This window comes from Protobothrops mucrosquamatus, unplaced genomic scaffold, assembly GCF_001527695.2.
Source record: "Protobothrops mucrosquamatus isolate PMUCROS unplaced genomic scaffold, P.Mucros_1.0 scaffold324, whole genome shotgun sequence".
Classification (NCBI taxonomy): domain Eukaryota; kingdom Metazoa; phylum Chordata; class Lepidosauria; order Squamata; family Viperidae; genus Protobothrops; species Protobothrops mucrosquamatus.
This window is the reverse complement of record NW_015386663.1, coordinates 349,895-373,236: the sequence shown is the minus strand read 5'-3', so window position 1 is coordinate 373,236 and position 23,342 is coordinate 349,895. Positions and strand designations below refer to the sequence as shown.

General features: G+C 40.8%; 1 protein-coding gene across 1 annotated transcript in view; it reads right to left on the bottom strand.

Annotated features, from left to right (window-relative positions):
• The window catches only part of LOC107286771 (unconventional myosin-X), an 83,302-nt gene that overhangs the window by 41,953 nt on the left and 18,007 nt on the right, over positions 1 to 23,342 (bottom strand). Inside the window, exons 5-16 of the mRNA XM_029284002.1 lie at positions 20,343 to 20,530; positions 20,066 to 20,200; positions 19,201 to 19,325; positions 18,822 to 18,835; positions 17,223 to 17,307; positions 13,189 to 13,292; positions 11,382 to 11,511; positions 10,652 to 10,770; positions 7,145 to 7,291; positions 6,153 to 6,253; positions 5,771 to 5,837; positions 1,397 to 1,489 (exon numbers count right to left, since the gene is read on the bottom strand). Of these exons, the coding sequence (XP_029139835.1) occupies positions 1,397 to 1,489; positions 5,771 to 5,837; positions 6,153 to 6,253; positions 7,145 to 7,291; positions 10,652 to 10,770; positions 11,382 to 11,511; positions 13,189 to 13,292; positions 17,223 to 17,307; positions 18,822 to 18,835; positions 19,201 to 19,325; positions 20,066 to 20,200; positions 20,343 to 20,530 (1,308 nt within the window). The remainder of the gene's footprint in view (positions 1 to 1,396; positions 1,490 to 5,770; positions 5,838 to 6,152; positions 6,254 to 7,144; positions 7,292 to 10,651; positions 10,771 to 11,381; positions 11,512 to 13,188; positions 13,293 to 17,222; positions 17,308 to 18,821; positions 18,836 to 19,200; positions 19,326 to 20,065; positions 20,201 to 20,342; positions 20,531 to 23,342) is intronic.

Genomic DNA, 23,342 nt, shown 5'->3' with positions numbered 1-23,342 from the left:
GAGGAATTCTAGGAGTTGAAGTCCACAAGTTTTAAAGTTGCCAAGGTTGAGGAACCCTGCTGTAAACTGTTCGTCCATTTTCCATCTAATTGGATACGCACTCTCTTCTCGATTCCTCGGGACACGTTCTTTGTAAAGTCCACTTCATGCCTTTTAAATTTTACCCTGAATAAAATAAACGGAACAAGGAAATCTATCCTTGCCTGAATTATTAACCTAATTTTAACTTCCACCCACTGCATCTTAGCTGCTTTTCATTTCTCAGGGTCATTTGCTTAAGAGAGAACTCTGTTTGCTTTGCCCTGAAAAGAGCTAATTGAGCTTTATCGCCTGAGCAACCTTTTTATCATATGACAGAGCTAGTGTAGAATTCCAGCCAAGGAAAACAGAAAAGATGAAATGTGAATTTCAGGTTCTGCTCGATTTCTCCTCCTGCACCCTTTTTAAAAATCCACATAGTTCTGATTATGAACGAAGCCAAAAACAGCCAAGTTGAAAGGGAAAAAAGTTTAAAATGTTGAAATTAAGTAATATTATATACCTGGAGGGTTTCTCTTTCCATTAATTACAGTATGTGTGACATTTTCTGAACTTTGAGACTATACCCTTCGGAATACTCTTATCTCCTCCCTGGCAAGTGCTCTGAAGTGGGGCTTTTTGCCTGACTTTCATTTTTCTAATGAAGCAAGCAAACAATCAATGAAAATTTGCAGATCTACATGTTATCAGTGGGCAGCCTCTGGGGAGGAGAAGCAACTCTGGCCCCATCGCAAAAGATCAAGTGTCCCTTCACAAGATATCCAGCCAGTGAGCCAAAATAGCTTCCCAAGTCAGGCCTGAACTTCCTAACTCTTCTCTGTTCATCAGATCCATGGAATGAAGACACAGAACTGGTTCCTGTTCAACATACACTATAATAGCTAGGTTATATTAGTGCAATACACTCTAATTTTGTAGCTATTTATAAAGAGTAAGCTGCTCCAAAATGCAGAGGACATGCCACTGGCTGATGCCAGTCACAGAGATAATTCTAGTGACATGTTTTTCCTAAGGCCAATTCCAGATCTGGTTTTGAAGTTTTATAGCTCTGAATGAGTCCAATGTAATTAAATAAATGTTTCCTCCTTAATATTTCTCTTATTTTGTTCATCCCATTGGACAGCTTGGCAAATGGCTAAGAGAGCTTGGGTTGCCTTTCTATTAAACCTTACCTTTCAAGAAACTCTGGTCTGATCCTTCCTTCCTTCCTTCCTTCCTTCCTTCCTTCCTTCCTTCCTTCCTTCCCTCTCTCCCTCCCTCCCTCCCTCCCTCCACAGTGTTTATCTCAGTTCTTGAAATGACTGAGCCCAAATTAAGCAGCTGAAAAATGCAGTGGTGTGTATGTATGCCTACTTACCCCATGCTGGTTGTGCAGTTTTTCCAAGAGGGTGCTGTCTGTGCCTTTGGGGAATCTACTCTCCTCGTTAACTAACGCCAGCAAGCCAAGTTTCTGCAATCACATTACAAGGAGAAAGGTAGACCCTTCACCACAAACAGCATAGTGGATTGCTAAGCCAAAGGGGTACTAGAGCTTTAGAAGAGCAAGATAGATACACTAAAATGGATTATTCTGGGTACTATAGTCAAATCTTAGTTCTAAAAGAGTTTAGAATTGGCTAAAAATAGTTGGCTTAAAAACCGTATTTTCACAGTTGTATTGCATTTGACCAAGCATTCTTACCATGCTGGGAGTGAGGAGTAGCCACAAGAATGTAACAATCCAAGGTTTATCCACGTTGGTTCAAATATAATTTTTTCTTTTTTTAAATGTAATTTTCATTTTAAGATTTAATTTAATTTAAAAAAAAACTACAGAAACAGGAAACAAAAGGTAAGAAAAGAAAAAGTGAAAGGTAACAAAAGAGGAAAAAAATACCTAAAGAAGTTACTTTCAAATTTCTTTGCGGCAGTTACAAACAGAATGATTGCCATCTTCACCCTTCTAAGTTAGAGGTCATTGTTCCCTTCTTCCCATAAAAAAGATCTTTCGAATAAATAAATTCTGAAATCACCAGTTCATTTTTATACATTTTCAGCAAAAAGTCCATAAAGAGTTTACAGTCTTTTTTTTTTAATAAAGATTCGATTGAGGTTTCAATGTGCAATGCTCATTATGGTTATTTTATGGAGCATTCATTATCTTTCTGTCAATCAACTTGTGCTTTATTTTCTCTCCATTTGTGTTTTCTCTTAACGGGGATGTTTCCCTTTGGCAGAAACACCCAAAACAGAACAGCAAATCCTGAAACGTACTTCCATTTTATAGATTTGAGCACTCGGCTGACATAAGCATTTGAGGCTTATTTCTTGTTCCACTCCCTCTCCTAAACACCCGGCCGTGAAGATTTGCATAACTGCATTTCATCAATGCTGGAATCCCAAAATGTTGATATCCCAAAGGACCATTTTGAAACCAGCTCCATGCTTCCCCTCTGCTTGGTTTTTTTTACTTTTCTCTTTTCAAAGAAGAAACAGTTTTGCTACGTTTGTTGAGAGATAGGAAAGCTGCCTGAAAATAAAAGTTCTTTACCCAAAATATGCCCAAATGATCATTCCAAATCTGAAGAGCAAAAATGAATAGGCAAAGTTTCTGCAAACCTTTTTTTATTAATGATTTTCAAGCCGCTGTTATCTAGAGGCAATCCTTTTGCATGCCCATCTATCTTAGTAACTCAGGAAACTTGTTACTAAAAATGTCATTGCAAAGATCAGCTTCTAAATTTAATTTGGTTACTTTAGGCCTCCTCCTCCTCTACTTCTTCCCCACCTTTAAATATATGTAACTCAAGTCAGTGAACATACTTAATATTACTGCCTATTTTCAACTCCACAGCAACTCTCCACAGCCACTCTTTGAGGATTGGGCTAAGAGAGTCACTAGCACAAAGTCAACCAGCCAGTTTTCATGTTAAGGAAGACCTAGAACTCAAATTCTAGGTCTTCGGACCCCTGCCAAACCTACAACCTGCACTACGAATATTCTCAACAATCTCTAACTCAAATTCTAGCCTAACACCTGAAGCACTGCAGCAAACTGGCTCTCTTTTTGCCCTATGGCATGCCACTCAAAGGCCAAGTAAGGCTTTGGAATACACTTATCGCTTAGGTTGTTAGCCAAGATGCCCCCAATCTTCTGGGTCTTCCGTGAGTCGTCTCTCTCTCTCTCTCTCTCTCTCTCTCTCTCTCTCTCTCTCTCTCTCTCTCTCTCTCTCTGTGTGTGTGTGTGTGTGTGTGTGTGTGAGAGAGAGAGAGAGAGAGAGAGAGAGAGAGAGAGAGAGAAAGAGAGAGAGAGAAAGAGAATATATGTGAGAGCTTATTGTTTTCTGCTGTTTTGCAACAAATATATAAATGCAACTTAATTGTTTTAAGTATTAACATTTCTAATCCTCTCAACTGAATTTAAATATTTCGTTGTGGTGCTTGTTCCATTTTAAGAACAAGGGGGGGGGAAGGAAAAGCAATACAACTCCAAAACAAAAAAAAAAGCCCACACAAAAAGACAAAAAAACAACCTGGAATTACAAATATATTTCAAGTTCATCTGATTTTATAAATATTTGTCAGGGGAAACTGTATTTTCAATGATCACCAAACCATTTTTCCCCAAAAGGAGAGATAATGAGATGTTTTTAAAAATATAGAGCAGTGATGGCGAACCTTTTAGAGACCAAGTGCCCAAACTACAACCCAAAACCCACTTATTTATCGCAAAAGGCTGCATCAGCATTGTGGTACCCTCAGGGGGGGCATGGGGAGCGTGGCCCACTGGGTTGGCATGGCTGCAGTGGTCACAGCAGACTGGGTGAGCGTGGCCGGGGCCAGTCCCTCGCCATCTTCAGGGCATCCCCGGGAGGCCACCACCGCTTGCTTGCTCACTTCCTGCTCTATCGCTTCCAAATGCCACGTGCTCGCTACTCTGGTGAACTCTGCTGGGGCAACGGCGCGCGTGCCCACAGAGAGGGCTCTGAGTGCTGCCTCTGGCACGCGTGCCATAGGTTCGCCACCACTGATATAGGGAATATAGCCAACAACCTTCTGATTTTCAATTGCTGCCTGGAACAGAGATTCACTTGTAAGGGACAGGTAGTAAACAAATCACACATTAAAAATGAAAGTGAAAGTAATCTATCCGGGACCCTCAAGAATGCAAGACTGTAATATGCTATGCATATATACATACGTCCTCAACTTACAACCACTCACTTAGCATTGTTCAAAGTTACAATGGACTTCCCTGGGTGTACTTACAACCCAGATTCAAATTTCTGACGGTTGGGGGTGGTGTTCATATGACCACATTTTACAATGGTTTTGCCAAAAACCAGTATTTATTTCCATTTTTTGGCAAAACTGTGCCAATAGCGAACCATTAGTTTACTCAATGATTACAACATTTGTTTAAGGTTGCAAAATTGGGTTGGACATGTGAGGAAAGCAAGATGTATGACCAAAATTAAAGTATTACAGTATCTCGCTACTTTTATTTGCTTTAGTTATTTATTTGTTCATTTGATTATTTGTTTATTTATTTATTGGCCACCCCACTCATCGAAGTAGTGCTAAATGGCTCACATATTAGGGTAAGAATAATCACAGAAAACAGAAGTAACAAATAATAATATTAAATAACCAGCTCAAAAATTTTAAATTAACATGATAGTCACCAGGGAATAAATCATTCCCCCAACTTGTTGGAAGAGCCAAATTTTTGCAATTTTATATAAGCCCCCATAGTTGGGGCCATTTGAACCTAAGAGGAGATCATGTTCTACAGGACAGGTACAGCTACAGAGGTGGTGTGTTTCCTAGGTTTCATAAAGTAATAATGCCTTACAGGTAGGACTTGGAACTTACAAACTCTGTCAGACTTTATCAATTGGCCAGAAAGGAGAAAGTTATTCCTATAGTTAAGTAGGCTGTAAGTCATGTGAGACTTTATAGATGACAACCAATACTTGAATTGCACCTGGAATGCCTCTGGTAAACAATGCAGCTTCCAAAGCAAAGATATTTTGTGGGCAAAGTGAGGGACATCCATAACTGCCCACACAAGTGCATTCTGGACCAAATGTACCATCCAGGGGTAGTCCCATCTATAGCATGTTGCAGTGGCCAAAGCAGGAGGTGATTAGTGCATGAATCACTTCACTTCCCAGATATTTTTTTAATTTGGCAAGCCTTATCCTCTGACAAGGCTTAATATTATTTGCTATTCACTTCAGTTTCATCAATAAATTAAAATAATTGTAGCAATAGCAACAGCACTTAGACTTATATGCCACTTCCCAATGCTTTACAGCCCTCTGTAAGTGGTTTACAGAGTCAGCATATTCCTCCCAGCAATCTGGGTCCTCATTTTACCGACCTCGGAAGGATGGAAGGCTGAGTCAACCTTGAGCCAGTCAGGATTGAACTCCTGGCAGTGGGCAGAGTTAGCCTGTAATATTGCATTCTAACCACTGCGCCACCAAGGCCCTTGGGTTGGCCTCTTTTTTTTTTTTTAAAAAAAAGAAATAGTTCAAGTTGATTTGGTCAACTCTCAACTAGACTCAGATGAAGTGGGCCATTTTATAAATTATCAATTTGGAGTCTGAACCAAATCTTGTGGCCTATGGATGTCCTTAACAGAAATGTGTCCTTTTATTCCAGTTCAAGGCTAACGCATAATTTAGACATTAAGACTTGGTGATCCTTCCATCTTTACCCACCCTACCTATTGAGAAGGACCTACCTTCTCAATAAGATCTAAGCATTCTGCATTATCCATCCAATCAATGGCTTCCCAGATTATTCCCTCTCTGCCAAAGAAAAATACAAAGCCAATTAAACACTCATTTGCAGAGAATGGTTAAAAACACAAATCACTGCAGTTACAGAAGGAAGAGAAAAATGAAGAAAGAAAGAAAGAAAGAAGCATCAATGTATGTAAAACTTCCAGTCAGTGAAGAAATGGGTGATACTGTACCATTTTCTTAATACTCTTTCCCATGGTAGAATGTATGTGACCAAACATTCTTCCTCCTTTAAGCAGCTTTCTCATCTTCTAGCCAAAAGCAAGAATGAGAAATGAAAATAAGAAATATCCCCAATGTTTGACAGTCTCATTTTTCTACCTGTTGTACTCAAGCTGCTCCAGGGAGAAGATATGCTTGTTGAAGTACTCTTGGAGCTTCTCATTTGCATAGTTAATGTTAAACTGTTCAAAACGATTTACCTGTCCATGAAAAAATAAACCAATATTAATTCCTTTCATCTTGATCCGGGGAAAATCCTATTTCCCTCAAAGATCACGAAGAACTGGGGAAACAAGGATAGGATGGTGGATGTGCTTAGACCTGTTTTTATCAGCCTATGCCCTAGAACAGGGGTAGGCAACCTTGGCTCTTTTATGACTCGTGGACTTCAACTCCCAGAATTCCTGAGCCAGCAATGCTGAGGGGAAAAGGAGAGGTTTCCAAGCTGAGCCATGCTGGCTCAGGAATTCTGGGAGTTGAAGTCCACGAGTCATAAAAGAGCCAAGGTTGCCTATCCCTGCCCTAGAATGTCAATTGATGCAAGTGTTGGCACAAAACTTCACAAAACATAGAATGTAAGATAGAAAACAAAGGCTATAGTAAGGCTTGAGGAAGACAAAAATAACCCAAACAAACATCAAACTCCTATGTGTGTTTAAGGCAACATTCATGCACATGTGCATATATACCCGAGAGACTTCTATTATAACAGACCACATAATATAATAATAACCTTCTGTCTTCCAGATTTATTGGGATTTCAACACCTATTAAACCCAAGTTATCATGTAACTATGGCTATATTAGTGACAACTGGCATTTGTAGTCCCAACATATATAGGAAGGCTGTGATAAATATTCATGCTCTTATGAATCACTACCGTAATACATCCCACAATTTATACAGTCATAGACCAAAAAACCTCCTCATTATCCAAGTTCCGGAACTCTCTTGAGGACCTTATCTTGCTGCTCATCCTCCCTGTGTCACTACCACCATCCCCTCCCATCTCCAGATATCATCTTATTTTTTTACATGCATCACTACTATCTGTGTCCATGCTACAATCTACAACAGCTTAATTTCTGACCTGGAAATTCTCAAAACCAAAGATATCCAAGATTCCCACAGATTTAAAATTTTCTTTCCCTTTGATCTTTGAGTTAATTTTCCCAATGATCCACGAGAAGCACTGTGAATAAAGGGCCATGGCAAGAGAGTCTCTGGAGTCAGTAGCCTAGGAGCAAATAGGGAGGAAGACATCTTATCACTTACCACGGTCATGCATGATGAAAAATGAATTGCATCACTTGAAAAAGAGCTCGCAAAAAATAGTAATGTTTTACAAGAACCAAGCTGAACTCAGGGTGATTTAATGGTTATATCTATTAAGCAGTCTTGGCAAAATACAAGAGTAATTTGTCACGGCTTTCTTCTAAGATGTTCCTTCAATTTCAACTTCCCAGTCTTGTCTACAGCCCTCCTAATTCCTGCTGGTCTCCCATCCAGCCACTAAGCAAAGTAGAGCCTGCTTAGCTTCCAAGCCAGACAAGGTTAGTGCTGCCATCTTTTGAGGCAACTGAGTGAAGCATATTATTAGGTGCCTCACCAAGTAGACATAACCAGAAAAACTTCAGGATCTGAACATGATTACTGGGAAATGAATTGTTAGGAGGAAAGACTGGAAAACCTAATGCCTACACTCCCCATAATGAACTGCTTCTCAGCAACCAAGCCTTCTCATTCCAACTAAGACTAGTTAGATTAAAGTATTACAAACTGAACTCTAATAAAGGAGAATATTTGTAGTTCAGGGTTGACATGAGGGGTCCTTGGTGCTCTCTGAGCTTGCTTGTTTTCTTGCAGACGTTTCATTACCCAAACTGGATAACATCATCAGTGCTAGTCTAGCTAGATATTACCTAGTCTGCAAGAAAACAAGCAAGGTCAGAGAGCACCAAAGACCCCTCAAACTGAAGTCTTTTGGTATCTATTTTTAATTGAAAAATCTATACACTTAGAAGAATAGGCTAGTTTTCTCCCTAACACACAGAACCTTTCCCAAATATGCTACTCAGTTGCTCACCCCTCCGTTGCTGTTCATGTAAGACTTTACAATTACTTCTTAAGCCATTATTTGTGAGAACTAAGTTCTAAGCTAGATAGCTCAAACATATCATTACTGTCTATGTGTGTGAAAGAGACTGAAGATATCCATAATTTTTTTGTCCCAGAAACCTAAAGGATCCTTGGATCCTTTTTCACAGGAAGTCATAATCAAGAAACATATCACAACTATTCTGAAGTCTAAATGTCATATCGGAAGCAATATATATTTACTATACCATTATAGAATGTTAAAAAAAATGGAAAAAAGAAGTATGATGCCTTTAAGAGCCTCCCTCTACTCCTTCTAATTCATTGGTTGCAATATATGAAAGTAAAGGAAGAACTGGGCAAAATTATTTGACATGTTTCTAACTAAACATTATTGAAGATATATGGGGGACCAGGTCAGGATAGCTACATATTCATCCTAACATATATTTAAGGCCTCAGCTAATTCTTTTAATGAAGTACAAAGACAAGGGGAACCCTAGTGGTCAGACTGCATAGTCCTTTAACATCTCAGTTACATCTTTCAGATTAGTGCCTGTTTTTCCACACCCAGCAGTGTGACACAAGCAGGGGCAGCAGAGACTCAAAGCCATAGGCATTCTGTCAAAGCCTTCATTGACTTTATTTAGCTCCTTCTGCTTGACATACTCCAAATGTCAAAGTTTGGAATGGTAATGAGCTTTGAGTACAATGGAAGCTGACTAAGATCTCCAACCTTCTCTGCCGAGAATGGTATTTGACAACAGCTGACTACTGTCCCTGGAGGGAGAAAAGGGGCATTTAGAAGCAGGAAGCCTAATTAGCAAGAAAAGGTTACCTTTACTATTATGAACCCCAGCTTCCTATTTTTGTACCAGTCAATGATGGGAAGAGTTATGCATGATACCCTCTTGCTCATATTCACGTTCCATACAAGCACTGAAGCTAGACTTTGGCATTTTTGGAGTCTTAGTTTTTCAATGCAATTAGTCCATTTTAGGAGCTAAATAAAGTATGTGTAGGAATTAAGCAGACCGTGGCTAGACTGGGAAAATGAAAAATGCTCCAGAAGAAGGCAATGATTAAATATTTCCATATTTCTGTCAAGCAAACTACATGGATGTGTTTATAAATCCACCAGACGTCAAGCTTGACTCAAGGAGCTCTTGATTTTCATCCTCAGGTAAAGAGCTAGAGCTCATTCAAACCTTAAAAGAATTCTCTGACTTCCTAATGAAATACTTTGGACTCTTTTTTTTGTTTAGAATTTACAACACGTACAAAATCTGTGGACTTCTCCATTTATTTCATGCAACCTGGAACCTCACAAATATCAGAGCCACAAGATAGTGGTCCATGTCAACATTGCCATGCTATATATTAATAGGAAGCTTTTACCAGCTAGATCAGGGATAGTCAACCTTGGCTCTTTTATGCCTTATGGACTTCAACTCCCAGAATTCCTGAGCCAGCTGTGCTGGCTCAGGAATTCTAGGAGTTGAAGTCCACGAGTCATAAAAGAGCCAAGGTTGACTACCCCTGAGCTAGATGAAAGCAAGCAATAGTGTTGGGGTCCTGTTGCTTTAGAACAGGGGTGTCAAACTCAATTTCACTGAGGGTCGCATCAGCATTGCAGTTGCCCTTGGGGGGCCGGGTGGGTGTGGCCAGAGTGGGTGCAGCCTACTGGGTGGGTGTGGATGGAGTGGGTGTGGCCTACTGGGTGGGCGTGGCCAGTTCTACATCATTTGCGTCAAGGGTGCCTGTGGGGGCCTGGGCAGGAGTGGGACAGATCTGAGGGTCTCTGGCAGAAGGGGGTAGGACCGGGGCAAGTGCCAAGGCATGGTCCACTGGGGCAAGTGCCAAGATGGCCACCACAAAATTGTACATTGGCTCCCAGCTGGCCTGGGCCAGGGCCAAGGCAGCCGGCGCCATTCCCTCACTGTTTCCAGGATGGCTTCGCGGGCCACATGAAACCACTTCGCGGGCTGCATCCGGCCTCCGGGCCTTGTGTTTGACATGTTTGCTTTAGAAGAAGGCTAATGATGAGAAAGATGCACCATCCCATATCCATATTGATTCTCAGCCAACACCTAAGCAGAAATTTTTTTCTAGTATAAATAGGTTGCATCCTCTAAAAAGAGTTTTTACTGGTTTTCAGGAGTGAGTTCTGTAAAATCCATCTATTAATTTTTTCATAAACGTTCCACATTTCCTCACTTACATTGTGCAACATCCATGACAATGGTCCTCTCAACAAAGCTGATTAACCCATTCTCTCCTCCATTCCAGTACCTGCCTTTATTACCCAGGCTTATTCTTAATTCAGGAAGCACTAAGAATATTCCAGGAATCCTTCTCTTCTGGGAATAAGTAATATATCATCAAATCAAGGCATTCCTCAAGTGGCATTTCCCTTTAATACTCATAGGAATGCTGCCATCCAGGGGCAATCGCCCTTCATAACAAATATGAACTGCAAAGCAGCTAATTACTAACTCACCTGTTCCACAGTGAGGGGAGAGCTAATTTCTTCCCCACGTAGAAACATGGATCTTTGAGTAAGTACTTCAGACAGCTGGAAGGTGTCCAAGCCAAGCAGTTCACTGATGTTATGCAGCACTAGGAGACAGGACAATTTAGAACTGACAATAAGAGGTGTTACTTCTCTTTCTGATAGTAAGCATAAATTACACAAACTTCTTCACAAAGTGGAAACTAAGCAACAACGGTGAAGATCTTATGCAGCTCTGAAATATTTACTCTCCCAAAACTTCATTGAGAGATCCTTGTTCCTCAAGGAGGGAAAACCCAGAATACGGTTACTTGGCACTTCAGAAGGGAAGAAAGTTGCTCCCAATAATGTATACTCTTAAAGACAAACCCTTCTTTTCCACTTTGGTGCTAAACTACCCTATTCATTTGCTAAGCAACTAAATGAAAAAAGAACATTGGTCTACTGTGACAGGGAAGCACATTTAACAGATTGGTTAGGCAACACCACAAAGGCAAGATACATACATATACCCTTTCATAAACCAAGTAATTTGTTCTTTTAAATTGTGTTACACTGGAAAATAGCTCTATTCCTGGGAATTCATTTACCTGTTAGCAATGCAGGAAAAATATAAAAAAGCCATAATAGTCTACTTGCTTAATTATTGCTATGCACCAAAATTATGAGGGAAGAGCAGATTCCAGTTGAGGATTCATTCACAATAAGCATCACGTACCCGTTTTTGTGGTAATCTGAGCTCCTCCAGCAGTCATGAATTCAATGTTTCCAAGTTGTAGAATGCCAGATATAAGTTTGAAGATATCTCTGATCTCTTCAGAACTGAATCCCATAACTTCAAATGCAGTCTGTTCAAAACACATTCAGAATCATTATGATACCTTCAAGAAGCCAGGTGTTTCTGTACAGATAGCTACTAGTGCGCTTCCAGTTACCTGACACTATTATGTTTAAAAAGATTATGCAAAATAGCACTGGGGAAAAAAAATTCCATAAAGGAGGAATCACAATAAAAGCCTTGCTTGGAATAATGGCTCTTACTTTGGTTTCAGATGATAATTCAAAAGCTAAGCTAGTACATTCATCTTCTCCATAATGTATAAAGAAAGTTCTCTGTACATCTGTGCATCCTCTGTAAAGATGTTCTCTATACATTCTCTGTAATGATGTCATAAATTAAAGTTAGATAGCCAAAACCACTTAGTAGGAAGGAGCACTACAGTATGTAGTGAAATTTACTTTCAAGAGGTTTAAGGAATATGCTATGTAACTCTCAATCGTGTGGAATGGAATTTTAATATTTCAATAATACCAAAAAGTATCATAGCTCTCATTCACATGTTCCTAAATTGTTATTGCAACTGTCATATTTCTTGTGAAGAGCAAAGATAAGTTATAATATAATCCTCATGGTATATAGGGGTACCAATTTATTTCCAAATATTATGGCCAAATAGTAATTGATGCAGTAGTAGAGTCATTGTACAACTTGCTTCCTTGAATAATTCTTAATCCCTGCCAACAAACTGCCAGAATATACATTTGAAATTATCCTTAGAATAAAGGAAAAGGGGGGGGGAAATATCAGTCAAACCTTTATCCTTTTGTTCTCCTTTTTTTCTTAAACTGAAACTTATTCTCAACATTTTTCAGTTACATAGGTAGCAAACAGTCAAACAACAAATATTTGTCATGCTGCTTCATAAATATTACAATCTGATCTCAATTTATTCAGCTATTTTTTTCTTTTTTAAAAAAACCCATAACGCTAGCAATGGTATGGCTTCAAATTTTGGGATTCCAGTGTTCCTGATTTTTTTTTTCTGGAGATAATGAATACTTGAGCTTCTACAGATTTACTGAATCACATACAGGAATAATTATTACAATAGAAACTGATCATAACTGCATCTTATTAAATGGAGGATTCATACTTAATGGTTTTTAGATCTGCAAGGGAACTGTAATAAGATCCACTTATTTTTTGAGGCATTTGATTAGAATAATTCCCTCCTAATCCCTCCCTTTGTATGCCTGTTTCTTGTCCCTATTCCATTGCCTACTTTTGATATTCAGCTTCTATGCAGGACTTTGCTTTTAAAGCACTCTATAAATAATAAATGCCTGATTACTTTATCTCTCACTTTCCCCACCTTGAAAAATAGTATCCAGATTTTTGCAGACTAAATGATTCCCTTACATATTTCCCCCAAGTAAAAAGGAACAGACGTGATAAAGCAGGCATTCAAGAACCAGAAAGACAAAATACTGGTGGGAAGATGAGATTTGTCTTCAAATTACATTACTTCAGTCTAAATAGACTCTTAATTGTCATTAAACAAAGCACATCATTATCAGGCGCCACATTCAAGAATGCAAAACCCTCTTGGCCTATGGGCATTTTGCTCCCCCCAAACAATCTGTCTTCATGAAAAGACATAACTGGTACATTTTTTTTTAAAAAAAAAGTGGGAGCAGAGAAATCCATCCATCAAACTTTGCCCAGAATCAAGGAAGAGACTCACCATAACCTTGCTGAACATGTCTCGGTCATCCAGGTCCTCGTTAATTATACAGCCAGACTGGCTGAGGTATCGATAATTCTTGGGTTCCAGCAAGTGGAGACCTTCTGTAGAAAAGCAGCTCCCAGAAGGAGAAATAGAACACTTAAGGACCAGAGTGGAAAGGCAGAGAAGAGATGCAAAAGTAATGGACGTAGAGAAAGGAGACCAGCAAACATGAGGCAAAGGCAAACATTAAGCAGCTTGCTTTTTAAAAAATATATATTCTGATCCCCAAAGTGGCACATATTAACACTCCCAGTTTAACCCTGCAGGATGAAACAAAACACACAAAACAGTAGACTGGTTAGCCGTGCATGGCCAACACTGCTGAAATAAATATCTTGCCTACAGGGAAATAAAACTGATGTAGAGAAGAGAGGATGGTCAGGTGTTCTACTTCTGGGGAAAATCCACTTATACGGTCGCTAAAAGTCAACACCCATTTGATGGCATAAAATCAGTCCATCAGTTAAAGTGTTCCTCTGAGCAAAAGAAAGAGTTGATAGGATTCTGCCTATGGGGAAAGCATTGTTACATATAAATGTATGAAAGTGAGACAAATAGTTTTCTTTGGTTTCTTTTAATGAATACCAGCCTTGGGAGGACAGCATCTTCAGTTTGAATGTACATTTTTTTTCCTGGGCTGGTAAATTCATCTGGAAAGAGGATGAATTTTGAGTGAAAAATCTTCGTAGTAGATAAAGGATTCATGCATCTATTCTTGCTGCAGTTGCTCAAAATGTGACTCGGTGAAGCTGCCTTCATTTAAGAATGACAGGTTTACCTTCAAGGTGAGAATACGGTCTAAACTAACCTCTATCTCATAGGCTACAATATTTTCCAGGCACTTAATTGGAAAACACCTCTAAACCTACTTATTGGCATGTTAAAAAATACAGTTGCAAATCTGCAATACCTTCCTGATTATTCTGTCAGTAGAATCTCCATCAGAGGCTGACCAGGGGAAGAATCAGATCTTTTTCCAATGTTTTTTTCCCCATCATTACATATTATAATACTAATTTCAGTTTGATTTCCACAGTATTTGACATGTGCTTGAGGGATATCCATAAATAATGCTGGGACATGAGCCTTGGTCATGAACTTTGAGATCTATCAGCTTAAATAGGCAAATCTCATCCATTACATGAATTTTAATGTAAGTCCACAAATAATTCTAGTAACATTTTCCTGTTACCGAAGCAACATATTGCTTTTCCTATAAATCTACAGCTATGGTAAATATAGCATATTAAGATGGAAACAGGCTTTCAGATACATTTATCTGAACATATTTATAAGACAGAGCAAAGCAATAGAAGAAAAAGGTAACTGAGAAGACATAGCAGATTACTGTAGCTGACAGACTCATTCCATCTTTTTTAGGAAAAGAAGATAATTCTGGGGGGAAAATCACCCTGCAAAACATCCAGGTTATGGGAATTCAGAGCAAGAAGGGATGAACTGCAGGTCAGGGCACATAAATTAACGGCTTCATTTTCTCTATTTTCCTAATTCCACTTAAAAACCAAGCAAGGATTGATCTTAGTTGCTATATTTGCTGACACCAAGATGCTATAATCAGACCTGATTATACATTGGTGAGTCTATAGGATTCACAGAGAACTGGTAGCCAATCAGTTCTGCCTTTCCTAGCCAATAGCAGGATGCAGAAAACATTCAGCCAATCTGTGACGGCTTGCTGGCTAGTAACAGTATCTTGTCTGGTCCCTTGATTTGCATACCTAAACATATTCTCTCTAGTAATAGCTGCCTGGAATGGCATGTCCTACCTAGTCAATGGACAGAAAATGATTGATATGGGGATATTTTGAGAACTTTGGTCATTGCTCAGTTTTGGTATACTGTAATGCAGTCAGTGGAGGAGTAATCCCATCTCACCACTGGAACTTGGAACTGCACCACTGTTTAGAAGAGAGCTAAGATGGGAAATATAATCAGATGCAATACTATCACCAGCCCTCTTAGCCCCTCAGGTATCGCGCAAAGCTTAAAATAGAAGCTGGATTAACAAATTTGAGGCTCCCTTGCTTTCATTTCATTTGCAAGAAGAATGAATTACATAGACACGGTCCAGAGTGGTGATAGGATCATTATCTTGCCTAGAGACATGGATTTCCTTTGACCTTGGATAAAGTGGGATAGGATGCTCTATAGAACATTCTCGGTCACTGGTGGACTAGATCTATGCCTCTCCTTGCTCCTTTGTGCAAATGGGGAAGAGGTAACTTTCTGAATCCAGGAAATTGTTAATGTCTCACTGTAGGAGGGAATGATGCTGCTGGCCTTGTAGGGGCTGTGGTGCAGCCCCCCCCCTAACTAAGGTGAGCTCCTCCCTGGATCCAGAGCTGTTAGACCATTACTTGGCCTCCATACTTCCGTTTTCGGCAAAGGTTGATGATGTGGGGGTTGGGAGTCAACTGTGGTGCACTCCAGAGGAAATAGATTACATGGATGCTTTTGAGTCAGGCTTCAAGCTTCGAACATGGAATGGAGACAATATGGGTTACATTAATGGGTTACTTTTGTCAGGACCTAGATGAGAATAGTGCACCCAGTCTTTTGAACCTCTCAATGATCTTTGATACCATTGGCCATAGTTTTCTTCTGGATTGCCTATGGGAGTTGAGGATTGGATGGTTCTGCTCCCCCACCCCCGTGCTTGATTCTAGTAACTAGCAGCCGGGAAGGAGAAGTTGGCCTGGTAGATATTCTCTTGTAAGGTGCCACAGAGGTTGGACTTCTTTCCTCTCTTATCCTCTAGCAAGATAGAGTGTCACGGTTGAATTGCTAAGATGCTTGCTAATCTCTATAGCTGCTCAACCTGCCACAGAAACAGGGGGGAGCAGGAATCTGGGAAAGAAATGGGAGTTTCAGGAAGCCATCCATAGACTGTGAGAACCAAGGTCATCCAAAGCAGGTGTCTGGCAGAGAAGTGGATCGTTCCCTTAACAAACAGAAAGAATGTGATTGGCCAACGTGAATGCATGGTGGGTGGGGGTTAGGAAAAGCTATTGGTAACTAACCAGAACTTTGCGCAGGAAACTTATAGTTGATTTTACTTCTTCAGTGCCGGGATGTGTATTCAATAAAAATGTATCTCATATGGCACCTCAAGGTCATGGAGTTTCTTTAATGTTGAATTCGCCACTCGGAAGATTGACATAGAGTTACTGTTTATCAAGATTCTCTGTCCAGAGGTATTTCATTAGGCTATATCTGAGGAAACAAGTCTATAACTTGAGGGCGGGGTGTCCTTCTGGGACTTACAGCTCCTGCTTGAATAGCAGTTATAGGTCATGGTGCACCTATTGTTGTTCTACTTGGAATGGATTCACAGTCTTGTCAGCAGCTATTTAGACCAGAGGTCCCCAATCTTTTGGGCACCAGAGACCGGTTCCATGGAGAAAGGTTTTTTTCGTGCATCCCACAGGTGGTGCTTTCCTTGTTTGTGTGGACTGGTTGCTGGCATGCTGCGGCCCGGTACTGATCCATGGACTGGGGGCTGGGGACTCCTGATTTAGACTACTGCAACATGTGCTACATGAAGACTATTTGGAAGCTGAAGTTGGTTCAGGGTACAGTGGCTCATATGATAACTGGCATTTCCAATAGGAACAGATTACATCAATGCTGTAATCCCTACACTGGTTATCAATAAGAATAATGGCCCCAAAGCTGTAAAAAACCTCTCAGTTTTGAAATACTTCCAGAAGGCAATTAGGGTGAGAGCCAACTGAATAGCTATTGGGAGGCTGTTCCAAAAGACCAATACTATCATTCAAAAGCAACACCACTGAACCTTGCCACCCCCACTCCCCAATGGTTTCTTCCAAATAGAATTGGGCTGGTTCCAGTGGGAGAATGCAAATCTGTAGATCATTTGCACCAAGTCATTTGGGATTATTGTTAGCACAGCCACTTTAAATTGCATCCACTGCATAGCAATGAGCACCTTTGGGAAGTACTATTACCTCTTTGTTCCCCGCTGACACCAGCTAATAATGCATAGAAGATATGATAATTACGTTCTCCTGGGTTCTGGTGAACCACTCTGTTCTGTAAAAGGAAAACAGAAAGCAAGTTAGCATAAACTCAATACACATGAGTAACACTCCCAATATTTATATGCACCAAGTTTGGGTGTTTTGAGGAAAATGAAGCAAGTTGGGTTCACAGCCTTTTTACTTTACCACCAATATACAAAAATCCTGAACGGTGCCCACATTTTTTTCATTTAAATGGGCAGATATCCATGCAGGAAGGAGTAAGGGTGTGGGTCTATACATATGTTGTATATAGTATGTTAGGTGTGTGTCATGTATGTGTTCACTTTGAGAGCGGGCAACTAAATTTCATTTTTGATGTGTGCCGTTGTGCCCACAGTAAAAAAAAAATGACAATAAAGGTTATCTATCTTATCTAAATTCCACATCACAATCATGGTCTGTTATTCTTCCCTGTTGTGTATCAAACTATGTGCTTCATTAAAAGTAAACAAATTTTTGCATCTTTGGTAAAGAATGAAAACTTGCACTATCTTTCATCAAAGTTTTCCTACGGCTGTACCTACACAATAGGGGCTGTAAAGCAGGCTGGTTTGTTTTGGTGAATGTGTTCATGCTGCCTCTTTGCTTGTTTCATCTAGATCAGTGGTTCTCAACCTTTTTAATGCCGCGACCCCAACCGGGTGTACGTCGAGGACTAAACCGGTCGTAAATCGAGGACTAAACCGGTCGTAGGTCGAGGACTACCCAACCGGTCGTAAGTCGAGGACTTTCCCTGCCCGGGAGCGCCGCACATGCGTGGTTCCGCCCCCTGCGCCGGCCGAGGCGTAGCTGGCAAGCGGCAGAGACGGAGCAGGCCGACCACCAGCTGGCCCAGCCCAAGGGAGGTAAAGCACCAGCCGGAAAAGGGGGAAAAAAATGGCAGACAGCCTTGCTTGGCAACCCCCGTGAAATGGTCGATCGACCCCAAATGGGGTCCCGACCCACAGGTTGAAAACCACTGATCTAGATCATCATTTTGCAACCTTAGCAACTTTTAAGATATGTGGCTTCAACACCTAGAATTCCGCAGCCCAGCCAATATGCTTGCTGGAGAATTCTGGGAGTTAGACACACATCTTAAAGTTGTTGAGAAAGTTGAGAAACCCTGATCTAGTCATTAGTCTCTGCCTGCCTGACTGCAAGCAGAAGGGGAAGTATTTTAGACTCTCATATGCTTCCTTCCAGAAAAACGTTCCTTTGACTTTTTGAGTCCTAAAATAAAATGCACTGGAAATGAGGAATGCCTGAATCAAAGCAGGGCGTAGCTGTTCACACTGAGCAACATTAATACAACAGAGAAGTTGTATCCTGGAAAAGAGAAGCGTGCTCTGGAAGCTTGTTTCTGAGACGATAAAGAATTAATTAGAAATGAAACTAAATAAAACATTTGCCAATTGCAAGGGGCATAATCTAGTTTTGTTGTGAATACATTGGTGCTAGATTCAGTATCATTCCCTGGCTGCTTCTGCATCATTCATATCAAGAGGAGTGTTGGGAAAACAACACAGAACAAACTTCACTCACCTTTTCCAATAAATCTGAGCAAGAAGTTAAGAAATAAATGTCATTAAGACTCTCTTATAAACATATTCTCTGATAGCTGGCAAGTCATCTTGGAAATGAATATTATTGTACCTAAACATAAGAGATGTTTTGTTTCCTAAATCTAAGGAGTTAAACTTTGCTGAACTTTGAAAAAGAATAAAGCAATTGATGGAGAGCTGGGAGAGTTCCATAAAAAGCATTTATAGTGTAATCTCTCCGCCCTCATTTATGGAATTTTCAGAAGGCTACCTCATCACTGCCATCTATAAATTAACTGTACAGATGATTTATTGGTTCCATTCTTTTTTAAACTAGAGATGAGCAATATCTGAAGAGCTGCCATTCAAGTTAAGGATACAGTCTGTGACCCTCCCTCCCTGGATATGTCCGTGCTGGGAAAAATGTAGCTGGATGAATTTGCCAAAACGGCTAGAATTGTTGTTATAGACTGTCTTGGCATTTCCAAAAGCTTCCAGGACTGGGCTTTAGTGGAAAAAAAAGGAAAATTAGATTTGTTTGGCAGAAATATTAGATACGTTTACACAGAATACATTTTTCAACAATACAAGCCTGGTTGTATGATATAGAGCAGTGATGGCGAACCTTTTAGAGACCGAGTGCCCAAAAACTGGCCCCTCCCCCGCTCCACCTCCCTGCTCCGCCCCCGCTCCGCCCCCCATCCCACCTGCCCACAGGACCACTCACCGCCTCCAGGGCCCGCCGCAGATCACCCAGACAGCCCAGCAGCGCTATGGTGGCCACACCCTCTGCCCGCATCCTGCAGCATCAACTGCATGATGGGATGTGAGGGCAGAGTCTTGTCTACACTGCCTGGCTGCCATGTCCTTGGCTGCGCTGCTCCATGTGGGCCACGCTCGAGGGCGACTCTCCTTCAGGGGGGCTGCTGGAGAGGAGGGGGTCGCGGGGGGAGGCAAGGCTGGAGCAACGGCATGTGTGCCCACAGAGAGGGCTCCAAGTGCCGCCTCTGGCACCCGTGCCATAGGTTCGCCACCACTGATATAGAGACCATTTAGATGTTGACAAAACTTGCCTTTTCTCAGAGCTCCTGTGCAACAGAGCACACGAAAGGGAGGAATAAAAGCTGCACCCTTGGACTGTATGCCCCCGATACTGAGGATGTCAAATGTCACGTCATTCTCATGATGTGGCTCTTCAGAAACAATCTTCCCATTGCCTGCCCACACATAGGAAGCTCCTTTTACCTGCTCTCCAGGATAGCTTCCTCCACGTGGGTTGTCTTCTCCAAAGCAGAGCTACCCAACGAGAACTGGCTCATGGCTGACAGAAACTTTAGCAGCAACTTGGTACTCTCTGTCTTTCCTGCTCCACTTTCTCCGCTGTTAATAGACAGCCCAAGACAAGCAAATCAAGGAATTCATAATGCCAAGAATGAGTCTTGAAGTTTTTCCACCCATCTTTCAGTACCAGAAGTGGGACAAATTGGGAAGGAGCAGCTTCTGGCCTCATTACTTCTCTCACCTGATCAGAATGCATTGGCTGTCATGACGCCTCCAGAGGCAGCTGTAGCACTCACTGGCGGTGGCAAAAATGTGAGGGGGCAGCTCCCCCAGGCAGTGCTGTCGATACAAGTCAATGGCGGATGCATCGTACAGCCCAGCAATGGGTTTGTAGGGATTCACAGAAACCAAGATAGAACCGATGCTTGTCTGAAAGGGAAGGCAAGGAAGGCAAAGCAATTCTTAAAAACGGACAATTTGGAAGGAAGTGTGTTTTGTGAAATTAACAAGGTAGCTGAATGCTAGTTCCAAAGAACATGGAGGCGTTGGAAGGGAGGGAAAACATTAAAGTTTCTGCCTTTGTTTGCTCTGGGAAAAGAGATCTTAGATTGGTCTACTGCAGTGGTTCTCAACCTTTTTAATGCCGCGACCCCCAACCGGTCGTAAGTCGAGGGCTAAACCGGTCATAAGTCGAGGACTAAACCGGTCGTAAGTCGAGGACTACCCAACCGGTCGTAAGTCGGGGACTTTCCCTGCCTGTGAGCGCCGCGCATGCGTGGTTCCGCCCCCTGCGCCGGCCGAGGGGTAGCTGGCAAGTGACAGAGACGGAGCAGGCCGACCACCAGCTGGCCCAGCTCAAGGGAGGTAAGGAACCCGCCGGAAAAGGGAAAAAAATGGCGGACAGCCTTGCTTGGCGACCCCCGTGAAATGGTCGATTGACCCCAAATGGGGTCGCGACCCATAGGTTGAGAACCGCTGGTCTACTGCAAGTAAATCCTGAATGGGAGATCTCACTTGCATTTTCCATTGTTACTGTATGGTAGGATCCAGCAACCTTTATTAGAAATGCTGTAGAAGGGGAGGGGTGGTTTGAGATTAAGTGAAAAACCTTACCTGAATACTTAATACACGTGGTAACTCTGGTGTAGAAAAGAACAATATGGGCAAAATGTGTGTTTCTGTGTACACATATGTACCGGTATATAGGTGTGAACAGGCCTTGCCACCCAGCAATCAACTCACCCAAAGCCTGGTGTATTACCGTATGTGACCTCCAATTAATTCTTCAATAACCAAGAGAAATTGGTACCCATGCTCCTATATCAACTTTCCACAGTTTTATGCTTTTCTAATCTATGGAACTAGAGGTCCTACCAGCGTAGCTTAAGTTATAAAATTCCCCATATTCTGTTACCACCTTTCTTAATATAGTTGGCAGAACTATGGGTAATTATGCAATTAGACTGTACCCTAGTTGCCTCTTTCGTGTTACATAAAGAATAGTGAAGTATCCAGAAGTCAGGCACCCCAATCAAGAAGAAGAATGAATAAAGATTTGGATTATTAAGAAAAAAAAGAGAGGCCATTAAAGAATAAATAGAAAGCCTTCTTCAGACTTACAGAATATCAAGTAATGAAAAGAATGATTCACCCTCTTGTTTCCTTATGGTATTAAAAATGTAACTGCAACAAAGCTGGTAGTTATTACAAGTTTATTTTAATGTTTTTCCATACAACCTTTCTTAATATACTACACTCAAAATACATGTGACTGCAACTTTCATCATCCCTCAACTAGCATGGCACTACTCTTCACCACTTGAAAAGATATTCTCATGTTATTCAGCACACTTTTTCCACTGAAATATAATTTTAAATTAAAGATCTCAACAGGGAGCAGAACAGGACATGAAAGGAACACCCATCAGCCTCATGCATTCATCCTATGACCAAGTCATGAGTGGCAACTTCCCCTATTAAACTAAACTATCTTCGGACTCCATGACAGTAGTCATAGCTATGGCCTAAGTACTTGAGATCTTTAAGTTATGATAACTTTATTAAATCTGAAACAGTCAAAAGTGTTCTTCTAAAGTGCTCTGGGATTCCCGAATGAAGAACACGATATGCACAATAAATCATAATAAAAGTCTCTCTTATTCAATTAGCATTTTTAAGAAAAAGTCTGCTTGAGCTTAAAAACTGCAGCAGAGCACTCCCTATGCTACAAATACCCTTCTCAGTTGTTTTGCAGAGGCAAGCAAACAGTGTTTTGAACAAGATCAGAATCCTTGATTAAGCTCTCCCAGAGATGCAGAACTACTATGACAAATTTTAGATGCTCCCCTAGCCTTCATCTTCTTGTAATGGTACTATGGGGGGATCATGATAATGAGCATGTTTCATTATTTCTCCCAGGCAGTTTTTAACATGGAAATTGCCACTTCTGTTCAGCTATGCCCCATAGTGGGAAAATACATTGAGATTCTGATGAGAGTTGAGCAAATTGAACACCTTCTGCATAATATGTAGCTTGATCTGTAGAACCAGCATGGATTCAGTGGTGAGCTTTTGACCAGGAGGTATTTGGGTTTTTTTAAAAAAAAAACATCAAAAGCTATTATCTGAGAATGGAGATTCCATCACTGACGGGGGAGAAATCAATGGGTGTAAGTGGAAACAATATCTTGAGTAAAATGTTAAAGGATGAAGCCTTGTCAGCTCATTAAAAAAAAGGAATGTAAGAGGGTACATTAAAGGTTTCTAAAAATACATTGTTGGAGGAAGCTATTAAGGTCTGCACAATCTAAGGCAATAGATAAATCTAAAGTATCGTGACGACCAGAATACAATATGAACTCATTAGCCAAATTCAGGATGAAGACCAAAATATCTTCTTTAATAGATGAAAATATAGTTTGTACAAATCTGCAGAATAGAACTTTAGAAGCCAAGAATAACTTTTCAAACTGAGATTTTCTTATGGACTACTGCTATAATACATGTTCTTTATTGAATGTTTGAATGATGATTAAACGCCTGGGATTGTTTAGAAAGAAATTCCCCTTTAAGCAAGACTGGCTGATCATCAATGATTTTCCACTACAATGGTGGTTTTTTGAACTAATAAACTGTTCCACCTTAGGAAATGCAAGCACAATGTATTCAAGCAGTGCACAGTTACACGATTTTTCATACATCTTGTAATTGTTCCCTTAGAGAAATGACTAATAGTAAATAA